The sequence below is a fragment of the Gracilinanus agilis genome, chromosome 4 (genome assembly GCF_016433145.1).
Source record: "Gracilinanus agilis isolate LMUSP501 chromosome 4, AgileGrace, whole genome shotgun sequence".
NCBI classification, from domain to species: Eukaryota; Metazoa; Chordata; class Mammalia; order Didelphimorphia; family Didelphidae; genus Gracilinanus; species Gracilinanus agilis.
In genome coordinates this window covers 252,460,773-252,475,278 of record NC_058133.1, presented here as the reverse complement: position 1 = coordinate 252,475,278, position 14,506 = coordinate 252,460,773, and the positions used below count along the sequence as shown (strand labels likewise).

At 44.9% G+C, this 14,506-nt stretch overlaps 1 protein-coding gene across 1 annotated transcript; it reads right to left on the bottom strand.

The window, feature by feature from the left end:
- Positions 1-670: 670 nt before the first annotated feature.
- ACTL6B (actin like 6B) lies at positions 671-9,705 on the bottom strand. Its single transcript, XM_044674550.1, has 14 exons — positions 9,681-9,705; positions 8,956-9,032; positions 8,475-8,640; positions 7,716-7,816; positions 7,078-7,175; positions 5,410-5,504; positions 5,189-5,295; positions 3,508-3,597; positions 3,139-3,200; positions 2,611-2,725; positions 2,258-2,338; positions 2,044-2,139; positions 1,698-1,784; positions 671-751 (listed from the first exon to the last, which is right to left on the bottom strand). Exons 1-14 carry the CDS (start codon positions 9,703-9,705, stop codon positions 671-673), a joined length of 1,281 nt encoding a protein of 426 aa, XP_044530485.1.
- Between the last annotated feature and the right edge of the window lie 4,801 nt (positions 9,706-14,506).

The window sequence follows — 14,506 nt, the reverse complement described above, 5'->3', positions numbered from 1 at the left end:
ACACTAGCTGTATGACCGTGGGCAAGTTACTTAACCTTGTTTGCCTCAGTTTCCTCATCTGTAAAAATAAGATGGAGTAGGAAATGGCAAACTAATTCAATATTTTTGCCAAGAAAACCCCAAATGGGATCATGAAGGGTTCAATAAGGCAGGAACTTATCATGGAGAAGTTTTGTTTTTTTAAGCCCTTCTTCTTGCTGGCTGCCTCCATGAAATCCATTGGCTCCTGTGTGAGATCTGATGCAGCTAGAGGTAGAAGGACTCCTGGGACCCTGCATCTTCCCATCCCAATCCCTCCAGTCCTATCATCCCCAGCTATTCCACTCTCTGGCTCCCCCTCCTTCCCCTCCCTTTCATTTCCCAGGAGTCCCCTACTCTGGGGCTAGATTATTTTTCTTTTATTTTTTTTTAAAAACATTTTTATTATTTGCCAAACCAAAACATCACAACAGAAACAATAGGATGAGTCTATTGGGGATTCTCTGTGTATAGGGGGGTAGGAGTGTGAGGGTAGGTGCATTTGTGAGAAAGAGAGAAAAAGAGAGTGTGAGGGGTGGGGTGAATTCTCCTGGCAGCATCAGGGGAGGGGTAAGGAGAGTTGGGAAAAGCAGGCTGGGATTGTTTCTCCTCAGACCCCCACATTTCCCCTCCTCACTCTGGGCCCAGCATTTCAAGGGCACTTGCGTTCCACACACTGCTTCCCTCCCTCCTCATACTCCTGTTTGGAGATCCACATCTGCTGGAAGGTGCCCTGGGGAAGGAGGGATGGCTCAGAACTTGTAAGGAAAGGGAGACTTCTTCCCACTTGGGAGGCCTTTCTGTCTCATCCCTGCCTCCCCTATATCCTTAGAAAGTCCTTGCAGGATTCGTCCTGATCCCTTCTCCTTTTTCCAGGTTCTATAGCTCATTCCTTCTTGCCCTGGTCAGTTTTTTTCCTTCTATTATAGCTTCCTTACTTCCAGGGCCTAGGCCTTGGTCCTCATCCTCCTCCATCCCTCTCCTCACATACATTCAAAGGAAGAACTATCCCCTTCTCCTTCTCCAGTCTAATCTACTCATCTGTGCTCTGGCTTCTCACTCAGTTCTTAATTTTTCCCCTTTCCCTTTTTTTTGCATCTTCAGTTGTCTCCTTCCTCTTGGCCTTCAAAAATGTTTAGTTCTCCATATCCTAAAAAAAACCCAACCAATGAAACCCAACTATCTATCTAGGTATCCATGTGGATATAGTTTTCCTGAATAGAATTAGCCTCTAGATCTACTGTGTTCCACCTTAATGTTCCCTTCACTTGCAAACTTCTAGGAAATAGCTGTCTTCATGGCCAACTTCATGGCACCATCTTATTGAGTTCCTCTACCTTTGGCACGACAGCTTCTAGTCAACCCCTTTACTGCAACAGCTCTCTCCAGGGTTACTAATAATTTCCTGAAGGCCAAGTCTAAGGGCATTTTTGTTTCTGTCTAAACTTTATCTACTATAGTACTCTGCACAGAGTAGACATCTCCTAAATGCTTGATGGATTGGATTTAGGTGTCTGTTCTGTGTGAGGCAATGTTGAAGGTATTGTGCTCCCCCATTTCTTGAACCTTCTCCCAAGATCCTTCCTTGCTGCCTTGGTCTCTTAGCCATCTTCTCCTTTCTGAATCCAACCCCATCCCACTCCTCCACTCTATCCCATCCACCTTTTTTCTCCCCTTACCAGGGAGGCCAAGATGGAGCCCCCAATCCAGGGGCTAAACTTCCGTTCCATGGTGCTGTTGCTGGCAATGAGTTTCAGTCGCATGCTCTGTGGGAAGAGAGGTCTGGGCTAGGGTAGGTAGGACACGCAGGTCCTGGGAAGGGGACTCAGGGCCTGGTATGGCAGAGGGCCTGAAGCTGATGCATGGAAAGTCAGGAAGAGGTGAGGATCTCCATATGGATCATCCCTCCTCCAAGGAGAGGGGATGCCTCAGATCTAGGAAGGAAGTTTGGCCTGGAGGAAAAGAAAGGGGAAGCAGGTAAGGGAGTGGAGAGCCAGGATACCTAGGACCTAAAGGGGTCCCTACCGGGGGTGTTTTCTGGGAGAGTTCTCTGTTGAGTCGGTCAGTAAAGCCTTGCAAGAGTGTGTTCCCTCCAGTGACAATGACACTGCCGTAGAGACCCTGTGTGGTATGAGATGAGGATGAGCTGGTACTGAAGAGATATCTCCTGCCTCAGCCCAACTGTTTCTCTTCCACCTCCAACACCCATTCACAGAGGCCCAGGGGCAGCTTCACTCACTGGTCGAATGTCTATGTCACACATCCCAATGCTGGTAGTCACTACATGGCCAACTCCCAGCATGGTATTACCTGACAGACCCTGGTGGGGGGAAGACAAGATACTTGGGGTTATAGCCCTGCCTACCCAATGAAGCATCTCCATCACCCTGAATAACCTACCGCCCAATCCCCGTTCCCCTCAAGATCCCAGGGTCCAAACTCCCCCCACCCCCAACCAGGCCAAACTCCCCTCTGGCCCCACAGTACTGGTCCAAGGTCCATTCCCCTCAGGACATCCCAGGACCTGCTCATCTCAGGGATCCAGACATGTGGTTTCCCAGTACCCCCCAACCCCCAGGACTCTGGCCCCACCTTGACATTGGAGGGATCAAACAGCCCCTCAGGAATGCGGAGCCTCTCAGCCCCATAATCTGTGTTGTACCCATTAGGCATCTCATAGTGCACCGTGGGCATCTGTGCAGCCACCCTGCCCAGGGCATAGGGAAAAGTAAGGTTAGTATAGTAGCTGGCCAGGAAGAGGTCTACCTGGGGGAAATTAGTGGGGGTGGAAGGCAATCTGGGGCTGTTAGTGAAAGATGAGCATAGAAGGGTGGTCCTAAAACTTTGAGTTCCTGCCTTCCTCTTAATCCTAGTCTCAAACCCTTTCCTTGCCCTCCCCTTGGTGCTAGCCCTTACCTTGTCTCAGTTTTAGATATATATGTATGTCTGTGTGGGGAGGGGTAGAAGTAGGAGTGCACACATCGATGGCTTTCCCATATCATTCCCTGTTGTTTTCCTCTTGAGAAATAGGTGTTCTCCTCTACCATTCACCTCTAGGGGCCCCAGCCACAGAATCCCAGCCAATAGTCCCAGCCCTTGCCCCTGGAGAGTCTCACTTACTGCTCATCATAGGGAGAGTCAGAGACCTGCAGCACAGAAGCTTGGAAATCCTGGATCACCTCCTATCCTTCCAGGGAGGGGTTGAGGAAGATAGGAATCCCTGATGTCTCACCCCAACTTTCCCTTTCCCTTCCCCAGGGCTGGGAACTATGGGGACTTGGGGAGCAGGGCAAGGAGGGACCAGGGAGGAAAAGGAAACCTGGAAGAGAGTGTGGAAGGGAGTTCTGGGGGCAAGAGCAGATCTACAAATGGAAGTCTGGGTCAGGGTGGGAACAGGGCAGGGAAACCGCCACCCAGTGGGCAGAAATTAGTGGACCCTAGAAATTGTTAGGGTTGGGGCAGGGAAATCAAGAGTCTCAGGTGCCTCACATTGCACATGTAATTGTGCCAAGACTTGGACACTTGGGGTAGCTTCTCCTTCTTTTTCCAGTTTGGAGGAGCTCCTTCCCGGACCGGCTCCTGTGGTAGGATAGAAAGGAACAGACTGATTCTCTGCCCTACTTCATTCTACTTTTTTTGCATCTTGGCCTTTTTTACTTCTCCCTCCCTCCCCTCCCCCACAGGATAAGCTGGTTCTGGGTCTATACCATAAATCAGTCTGTAAATTTTGGGAAGTACTGTGAGATGGGCACCAGAGGTTTTGTTATCACCATTCTTTGGAAAAGGAAATTGGAACTCAGAGTAAACTCATGAAATGCCCATGGTTATGTAAGCATGTGATGGAGGTGTGGGGAGGGGGTCTGATTCCAACTCCTATACTCTCTCCACTGTCAATGTCACACTGAGATTTTAAAGTCTACAACTGCCTTAGGAGCTCCTAAGGGAAAAGGGGTTCTGAAGGTCAGCCCCTGACTTCCATTCCCTCTCATGATTATCCCCCCAAAAAAACCTTTAAAAAAGCAAACTACTTTTTTTGTGCATGAACAAAAAGATGGAGTTCACCCCACCCTCTTCAGGGTAGTCAAGAGAGTGCCATTATTGTCCAGTATGCAAGGGAGTTTAGCATTCAGTCTGATATTCTCAAATGGAAAAATAAAAATAAAATGGGAGAAATTCACTGGGGGGTAAGGGGAGAGAACAGGAACAATTAGGTCACTAACAATAGACTAGAAATCAGATAGATCAAGATTCTGGTCCCAGCTTGTCCATCAACTAACTCTCTGGAAAAGTTATTTCTCTCTTTTGAGGCTCATTTCCCCCAGGTAACCAGAGAGGGGTTGGATTATGTGATTTCTAAAGTCTGATAATGTCCTTGTATCTAAAATTCCATCATTAGAGCTTCTGGCCTTTGGATCTCTAAGAGTCTATTAGAATAAAGATGTCTCTGAGGTCAACTGCTCACTCTTTGATATTGTTGTTGGCCAGTTGTTTCAGAGTTTTTGTGACCCCACTTGGGGTCTTCTTGGCAAAGACACTGGAGTGGTTTGCCATTTCCCTCTCCAGCTCATTTTACAGATGAGGAAACTGAGGCAAAATGGGTTGAGTGACTTGTCCAGGGTCACACAGCTAGTAAGTGTCTAAGGCCAGATTTGAACTGAGGAAGATGAGTCTTCCTGACTCTAGAACCAAAACTCTATCCAAGATACTTGTATTAATTCTAAGATTGAATTTTTTTAAAGTTACCTGGAAAGCAAGACAGTGAAGGAAAAGAATGGGATACAGGTTGGGGAAGCAAAATCTTAGGAATCAAGAGAACTGAGTTCTAGTCTTATATCTGTCACTGATTGGAGGTCCATTGCAAAGACACATCTCTCAGGGCCTCTGTTGCCCCCATCTTTAAAGTGAAGGGATTGGACCAAGATGATCTCTATAGTTCAGATGCTCCATTGTTTTATAATTCCTCCTATAGAGCATATTATTCCTTAAGGTCAGGAAGTATTTTGTCTTTGTATCTTTCAGTGTTTGCCAATAGTCAAGTAGTAGGCACTTAACAAATGTTGTTTCGACTGATGGACAGAACCTATAATTTCATGATTTTAATGACATAATGGTTCTATGATTCTCTTATTTGAGGTCTTGGTGGTTCCTTTGCTCCTGAATGGGGTCTTACCTTTGCTGCAATCATGTAAGGCGGAATGATGTCGATGGCCATTTCCTGAAACAGCTCTCGGCACTGCATAGAGATGAAGTCCCCTGCCAGGGGTGACTTCACGATGCCTGATAAGCAAGGTAGGGATTGGGATATCAAACTTCAGGGATTTGGCCATGGGATTTCCTACAGCTCTATCATCCACAACTCAGCCCCTGATCCCTCCCCACTAGAAATCCTACCTTGCTGCAGAACATAGCCATCATGCACAGGGATGGCTGTGGTGTGGGTGGCCCCACTGTCCAGCACCAGACCTGTTGAGCGCCCATTTGCAAAGCTGGCCCAGTTGGAATAAGTCAAAGAGACAACAACAAAGTGAAGATAGTGCTGGAAGAAGCACCCCTCTGACCTCCACCATTGATCAATTTACAATCCTTTTCAGCCCTAGGCTTATCCCCTGACCCTTCCTTTCCAGGTCTAAGATTTTTTTTTTAGATTAAGATTATTTCAGGTTCAAATTTCCCTTCCACCAGAAAACCTTCCCTGAATCCCCCTAGCCTACTGAGGTTTCCCTCTACTGGGGCCTTAGAACATGTATTGTCAATATCATTCATTGAATGCTGATCACACACACACACACACACACACACACACACACACACACCCCATTAATTGATAGTTTACTTTTTACACGTATTATTCTCTTGTTAACTAGATTTTGAGCTACTTCTCTATATACTTTTTTTTTTACTCTTACCTTCTGTCTTGGAATCAATACAGAGTATTGGTTCCAAGGCAGAAAAGCAATAAGAACTAGGCAATTAGGGTTAAGTGTCTTGCCCAGAGTCACACAGCTAGGAAGTGTCTGAGGCCGGATATGAACCCAGTACCTGGTTCTCAATCCACTGAGCCACTTAACTGTTGCTCTGCATAGCTATTTCAATATTTTCTAAGGTCTATAATTTTCATCCACATAACTTCTTCCTTAGTAGGTGGCTTTTGAAAGATGCTGTGACCAAACACTTCATCATTCTACAATCAACTTAATGATGAGTCTCTCAGAACTTGGACTAATCCCTATACTTCTTGTTGCTATTCACTTGTTCATTCGTGTCCAATCATTTGTGTCCATCTCTTCGTGACCCCATGGACTACAGCAGGCCAGTATTGTTGATGGGGTCTTCCTGGCAGGGATAGTGAGTAGTTTGCTATTTCTTTCTCCAATTAATTTAGGCAAACAAAGATTAACTTGCTCAGGGTTATACAGCCTGTAAATTGTCTGAGGTCAGATTTGAACTCATACCTTCCTGACTCTATCCACTGAGCTATCAAGCTTCGTATAGGCCCCTAGACTACATGTAGCTAATTGCTAGTGAGTCAGAGTCTGATTGGCTACAGACTTCTCTTGGTATTATTTGTTATTCATCAATAGATTCTTTCAAAACACATTCTTCTTCCTGTTTTCTATACTCATCTGCCATTCCTTTGGCCAGGTCAATTGCTTTGCCTTGCAGTCCTCTCCCTTTTCCACTGTTCCCCACCCCCTTCTTTGAATATCATTTCCTTCTGCCTCATCCTATCCTATGGTAGGGTTGGGGTGAGTTAGTGTGAGAAGGAAACTTTTCCTCCTTTTAGTCCTGCCATTCTGCTTTCCTTGAGCATCTCAGTTGCTGGATGGTATGTTCTTGGGCCCTGTCTGCTCCTTTGAGGAAAGTCAAGAGGAGTGAGCTTAGTAGAGAAGGCCAATACTTTGTCCTTTTGGGATGAGGTTTAGTCCTTAACCTTTGAGGGCACGCATTCTGGGGAATCAGGCCCAGTTTCAGCTTGCTTCAGCAACCAACTACCTTCCTCACTTGGTGCTCCCAGTGTGCCCCCATGACTCCCCTTTTCTTGGCCAGCCCAGGGGATACGCGGTGAGAACTGCTGTCTTGCACAGGAAGAAGGCAGGAATGTTGTACTGTTCGAACATTAGCTCTGTGAGTTTTTCCCTTTTGGCTCGGGTGTTCCACTATGGGAGGCAGGGGAGAGAGGTTAAGGAAGGATTAGGTTGGAGAAAAGTATACTAACACACACACACACAGTTATGCACTAACATGCACATACAAATATGCTCAGATGTACATGTTCATAAACACTCACACTTAGAGTGGGAGGTAGAGGCCAGTTACCAGGCCAACTAACATAATGCAAAATGATCTTTACTGTCATACCTCCTCCCTACCCCCAGTGAATGAGTCCTATCCCCATTCAGAGAGATATGGGAGAGGGGTGTAAGGAAATATGAAAATGAGGAACACTTGTGGAGAGAATAGGTGGAGAAATGATAACTGGAGGAAAGGGGGAGATAGGGTTTAGTTTTGATGGAGATACTGAGGGGGAAAGAGATTGGGTAGCTAATTGGGATACCAGGGTTGGGGTCAAATGTAGAAATAAGGGTGATAGATGAAGGATTCTGGGTAGACTGGTTGGGATGGAGGACAGAGGGAAGCTTTTAGAGGGAATGAGAAAGACTCCAGAGATAAGGGAACCCAGAACTGGGAGTACGTACCGGGGCCTCAGACATGAGCACAGGGTGCAGATTTGGCTCCGATTTGACATGTTTGCTGTAAGTGTGATCCAGAATGGCCCGGAAACACTCCCAGTCCTCAACTGGGCACCGGGAGGGGGAGGAGGAGACAGAGGCATGGGAGAAGAGGAGTAGTGAGAGAGGAAGAGATAAACAGATATAGGGGAATGGAGAGAAAAAGGGAAGGGAAACAGGATGATAGTGAAGATAAAGGAAAGTCAGGGAGAGGGAGATTCAGAGAAAGGGGAAAGAGACAGAGAAAAAAGAAAGTCATAGAAATACAAAGAGAGAAAGAGGGGGAGAACAAGAAAGAGGGACAGATGTTTTAGGGGGAAAGACAGTAAAAGAAATGAAGAAAGAAAAAGAGACAGACAGAAGTGTGTGTCAGGATGTTTGTGTGAGAAAAAGAGAGGTGTAGGCGGGAGAGGAGGGGAGAGGAGGGAAGAGAAAAATGGGGTGGGGGTAGGCCTGAGTAGAAAAGCCAGACCCCTTTCCCTATTCTAGGGACCTGGGTAGTGAGCATGATTGAAGCTGGGGAGGGGAGGGGGTGGAGAGGGAGGAAATAAGGAATCTGGGTAGCCCTGGGACCTGGTGAGGGGAGGTCCTGATTAGCTTTGGAACAACTGGCTGTGTGTCTGGGGTAGGGATTGGTCAGGGCCATACTGTGGTCAAGGTGAATGGGACAGGGTCAAAGGCTGCAGCAGTAGTGTCCCCAGGACTGGAGTTTGGGGTCTCCCTTACTCATGCCATTCTTGAGGGGTGACATGACCTCAGCCCCATCCCGTGGCACATGCAGGGCATTGGTGTCGATGTGGAATGTTTTCCCCTTCTTCTCCTTCTCTCCATCCAGCTCTAGCCCACCCCCCTCCTCCAAGGTCAGCAACCCTACTGTAGTGGGGAAATCAGCCTGGGGGGAGGAAGGGAGAGCAGATTATGGTCACTTTTTCTTTTCTCCACTTACCCTATATCCCTGAACACCCCCTTCCCAATTGCCACATGCCTTTGTTCTGGCCAAACCCATTCCCCTCCCTGGGTTCACATCACCATTCTACTAACACCATACTAGGACTCTCCCAAACTATTGGAAGCCTTCCCATTACTCCATCAGGATGTTTACATATGGAGGAAGGGGATGGGGTTCTGGGGACCAAGAGGAAGAGAAGTAGAAACTGATGTGGGCTTAAGGCAGATTGGGACAGGGGTGAGGAGCTGGAAGGCTCACCTTGGGGCAGTCCTCCCCAGCATACCCTGCTCGGACTGAGAAGGAACCTATGTCAAAAACGAGCGCTCCAACTTCATCTGTGTGTGTGGTGAGGAGGGTGGAGGGGAGATTACAGGTCAGAACAGAGGAGCTTTTTCTCACCAACCCCCCCCCCTCAGAAGGCCCAGTGAGAAATGGAGTCAGGGCAGGGGGATTCTCCCCCCTTCCCTAAACTCCACCTAAGGGAGGCTAAGGGAACTTAGGGTCAGAGGGGAGGAGGAAGTCTTTTTCACAAACCATAACTCAGGCATTTTGGGCAAGGGATCATCTTTGGGATTTGAGAAAACTGTAGGGACACAGACATGGAAGTATTAGTAGGGAGATTTGTGGGATGTTGGGCATGGGGGGAGCACATGGTATATATGTGTGTGTGGGGGGGAAGGGAGGCTCTTAGCAACCCCAAGACCTAAGGTTCTGGGTTGGGGTGTGGGACTGCCTGAGTCCTTAAAGGTACAAGAGGCAGGTGATAAATAGCTGCTAAGGGAGCAGCAGGAGTAATGAGGGCCCAAAAGGAGGATGAGGAATGTTGGCTGAATGCTGGCCACTGGGGACTTGCCCTGCAGGTATGAGCCAGCTAGGAGCTAGCAGGAGTTGGGGGCTGGGGCTGCATGGACTGGGCGCACCGGGTGAGGGGTGCGGGTGTGAGACGACCTGGCTTAAAGGCCCAGGTCTTCGGGCTTGCTCACCTCCCCCGTAGACACCTCCGCTCATGGTGGCTGCTTCCACTCTGGCTCCAGTTCCCGCAGTGGTTCCAGGCCGTGGACCCAGGCGGCAGCGGCGGGATCAGCACCGAGGTAGCCGGACAGCTCCAGGGACCCAGGAGGTGGGGAGAGGGTGCTTAAAGACCGGCCAATCAGAATACCGGATCCCCCACCCCCACTCACGCTTCCTATTGGTGGGGAGCTCAGACAATAACCCAGGCCGGCGCCTCCGTCTTAAAGGGCCAAGTGTGCCAGGAATTTCTGTCTGGGAGGGGGAGGGGATGGGAGGGTCGATTCGGGGACAGCTATAAAAAAGGGAGAGGGGGAAGATAGGAAAACCCTTCCATCCTGAGATCAGGGCCCCGGGGAACGAGTGGCAAGTATAGTCTTTGTCTTAATCTAGGTCTCTTGGAAGACTCTTACTGATTTAAATTGGGCTGAATCAGGACTCTTACGAACCAGTGTAGTGCTAACTAACATAGGCTCAGAGAATCCTGAAGACTCTTGTGCCAAAGGGCGATTGAGAGAAAGCGAAGGGACTGAGAAGGAAGAAAGGGAGGGAGAGAAAGAAGGGTGGGGGAGAGAAACAGAATTGAAGGATGGGAGAATCCTCTCCTTCCCTATATCTAACCTTTAATTTGGGAATTTTTAACCTTTTTTTTTGCATGTGTCATCGACCCTGCTGGCAGTCTACTGAAACTCTTCTTAGAATAATGTTTTTAAATACATAAAGCACATAGGATTACAAAGGAAGTCAATTATATTTTGCTTATCTATATATTCATATGTGAGTATACACACACACATTTACACATACACAGGCAAATTCAGAGACCCTCAGGCCAAGAATTCCTGCTACTGAATTCAGATCTGTTCTTTTGGACCAAGATGTCAGTTGGCTTTGCTTTTTTGATTCTATGGAGATGTTTCCTTGTTAGGTTCAGGAAATACTTTAAAAAGGGAAAATCAAGTGGATAGCTCAAATGATTGATCTTGTAACCTTGATTTAGCTCCTCACTCTTTACTCTTCAAAGCATAGTGAATTTGGTACAGATACTAGAGTACTTGGGGAATGAAAGGGAGTCTTACATAGGAAACTGGTTGAAAAAAAAAAAGATTTAGGGGAAAATTTGTCTTTAAGTAATTGAAGGTTTATCGTGTAGAGAAGGAATTTATTTTAATTCTGCTTGTATCCAGAGGTTTAATAGGATCATAGATCTAGAGCTGGAACCCTCTGATTTTAAAGATCATGGAAGTTAAGTGACTTGCACAAGGTGCTAGAAAAAAGCTGGCAACAGTCTGAGGTGGGATTCAATTCTAAGTCTTTTGGACTCCAAGTCCACTGCTCTATTTCCTACTCTATGGGAGCAATGAGTGAAGGGGAAGTAGGGAAAGAAAAGAAAGGAAGACACAGAAATACAGAGAGTGAGAAACAGAGGCATTTTTTGACTAAATGTAAATGTGACACCAGCTTCAATAACTCCTTCAATGGAAATTACAATACTGTTACTGGATTAAAAGGTGATGGAATCTTGGGAGTGACAGTTGAATGAGGTTTGTCTTAGGAGATTGAGAGTTTAACTGTTTCTCTGAAGAAGCTGTTAACTGTGATGGTTGAAGAAAAGACATAAAAAGACATATTTCTTGAGAGAACTAAATTTAACCCTTATTTGACAAACACAAGAATTCTTTACAATATTTTAATTAGCCACTAAGTGGTGCAGTGGTGCTGGCTTTGGAGTCTGTGAGGCCCTAGTTCAAACCTAACCTCAGACATTTACTTACTAGCTATATAACCCTAGGCAAATCACTGAACCCCTCTGCCTGTTTTCTCATTTATAAAATGAGGATGACTCTTTCCTCTAGGGTTCCTGTGAGAAGCAAATGAAATACCATTTATAAAGTGCTTAGTGCCAGTGGCCCAGCATATAGTAGGGACTTAATAAACATTGGTTTCTTTTCTTCCTAATTGGGATCCAGAGAGTTGGAAGTTGAGACTATATTCCTAAATTTGAGAAACAGCTGTAGAGATCCTTAAAAATGAATATGAATGTGAACTTTTTGATAACTGATATAGTTTAAATATTTGTTTTTATTTTACTGTTTTGTAGCCTATTAAAATAGCTAGTAACTTCCATGTTAAACCTAGAGAAGGGTGGCTAGGTAGTTCAATAGATAACCAGGCTGGAGATAGGAGGTCCTGGGTTCAAATCTGACTTTAGACACTTCTAGGCTATGCAACCCAGGGGGAATCACTTAACCCCAATTGCCTAGCCCTTACCATTCTTCTGCCTTGGAACTGAGATGGTAGGTAAAGGTTTAAAAAAAAACAAAAAAGAGGCTGAGAGAAGATTAATATAGAGATAAGCTACAATTATGGAAAATGGGTTTCTCCAGTTTATTTAAAAAGGAAAAAACCTTCTTATCAATTAGAGCTACCAATCATTAGAGTTCATCAACCAAATACGGGTTGACCATTTGTTGGGTATGTTGTACAGATGGGAGTTGATTAACTTTTTTTTTTTTTAAGCCCTTACCTTCCATCATAGAATCAATACTGTGTATTGGTTCCAAGGCAGAAGTGGTAAAGATTAGGCAATTGAGGTTAAGTGATTTGCCCAGGGTCACACAGCTAGGAAGTGTCTGTTTTGATTTCGACTCGGGTCCTCCCAATTTCAAGCCTAGTGTTCTTTTTACCTAGAGGTCTCTAACATATCTCTAAAAGACTGAGATTCTAGAATTAGTCTGCTCTCAGCAAAGAATTATGTATTCTATATTTGTTATGGGTCTTTTTTTTTTAATAAGATAGAGGGCAAAAGGTAGAAGGACAGAATGGGATCAGACTAGATATTCTCCAAGACCCTTTCCAGCTGATGTCTTATATGCTCTAGGTACTTTTCTCCTTTAAAAGGTATGTTCCTTGTGAGGAGGGATTATTTAATTCTTTTTATCACAGTCATTTAACTAGTTAGCTAAATTTATTTTAATAATTTAAATAAACTTATTTATCTATTTATAGCATCTAGCTCAGAGCCTGGCATATGTTAAGGATAGGGCCTGGACTAATGGTTTTGTTCATAGAGAGCTCCAGGGTGAAGAGATTTCTTTTACCAGTAAAGGCTGGTGCCTTCTTTATAACATGGAGTCTGCTTGAGCATACTCAAAATAGAAATCATACAAAAGGATCCTTGCTGGTTGCACACTGACTTAGAGTAATGTAATTTATGTTCTGTTGTATTTTTATTTATTTTGAAAAATATTTCCCAATATAAAAAATTCTGCCTTAATATCAATTCCAAGTTAGAAGAGTGGTAAAAGCTAGGCAATTTGGATTAAGTAAGTAATTTGCTCAGGGTCACAGAGCTAGGAAGTATCTGAAGCCACATTTGAACCTGGGTGATTCCAACTTCAGTCACTGTGATACTAGCTGTCCCTTCCAATTACATTTTAATCTGGTTTGGGCCCAGTCCTTCAGGTTTCAGGGCTAAAAAGTGGCTGGCAAACCCCAAGTTTGATACCTCTGGCCCAGGGCACTGAGAAGTACTTGCCCAGGGTCACCGAGTTAGTTTAAGAGACAAGACTTAAACCCAGGTCTTCCTGCTTTGAAGGCAGGTTATTGGTATTTAATAAATGCTTGCTGGTTGATTGTTTCCTAGGCATACACTAAGGTATGTACATTTTTATATGTGTAGCATGTATTCAGTAATACTGGTAGGACTTGTCCATGAGGATATATACTTATGTAGATATCTACTTCTACCTATCATAGACTTCCATCAAGAATGGATGGAAGAGGATAGTGGACTAAGTCACAGGTAGGTTCCCTGAAATTCAAAGATTTATCTTTTTTTTTTTTTTAAAACCCTTACTTTCCAACTTAGAATCAATACTAAATACTGGTTATAAGGCAGAAGAGCAGTAAGGACTAGGAAATTGGAGTTAAATGACTTGCCCAGGGTCATACAGCTAAAAGGTGGTCTGAGGCCACAGGACCTCCTGTCTCCAGGTCTGACAGTCAATCCCCTGAGTCACCTGGCTGCCCCCAAAGCCCATCTTTTTAATGCCAATATATTCTTCAAACGATGTAATGTATGACCTCCAGTTATGGAATACAAAAATTCAAATTCTCTACCGAAATAAAGTTGAAAATCACTTAAAGGTCAGAAAAGGTGCTTAGTGGGCTCACTGAATACACTGAAACATATTACAAAAGAGGAATTATGCATAATTTGTTCATTTGGTATTCATCCCACAAGCATTTTTAAAATATCTAGCCTATTTTTATGCCATGCACTGCTGATGATACCAAGACAAAAGAATGAAACTATCTTCTAGTTCTCAAGTTTATATTCTGTTTGGAGAAAATACCATGTTCAAAAGAAAAACATTAAAAATACAAAATACATATGTTTCAGATTAATGAATTTACTCTATCAAGTCACCTTACTCCATAATAAGGTATGCCCTGATGCCTTAATGAGAGAATAAGTTTCAATCAATCAAAGGTTTTAGGCTGAATTATTAAAAAAGTACCTGGAACTGAAGTGTCCTTGCCCAAGAAGTATTCAGACAGGGGCAGTTGGGTGGTTTAGTGCAGTGATGGGCAAATTTTTTAAAGAGGGGCCAAAGGAAAGGAAATGCTCATCTGTCAGCCTGTTTCTAAGGCAACTCAAAGTTTCATTGTATTGTATTCTACTCATTGTATTTGTCAGATTAGGAATAATGTCACAGCCCAATAGAACATTTCAGGGGGCCACATCTGGTCTGCAGGCTGTACTTTGCCCATCACTGGTTTAGTGGATAGATCCAAA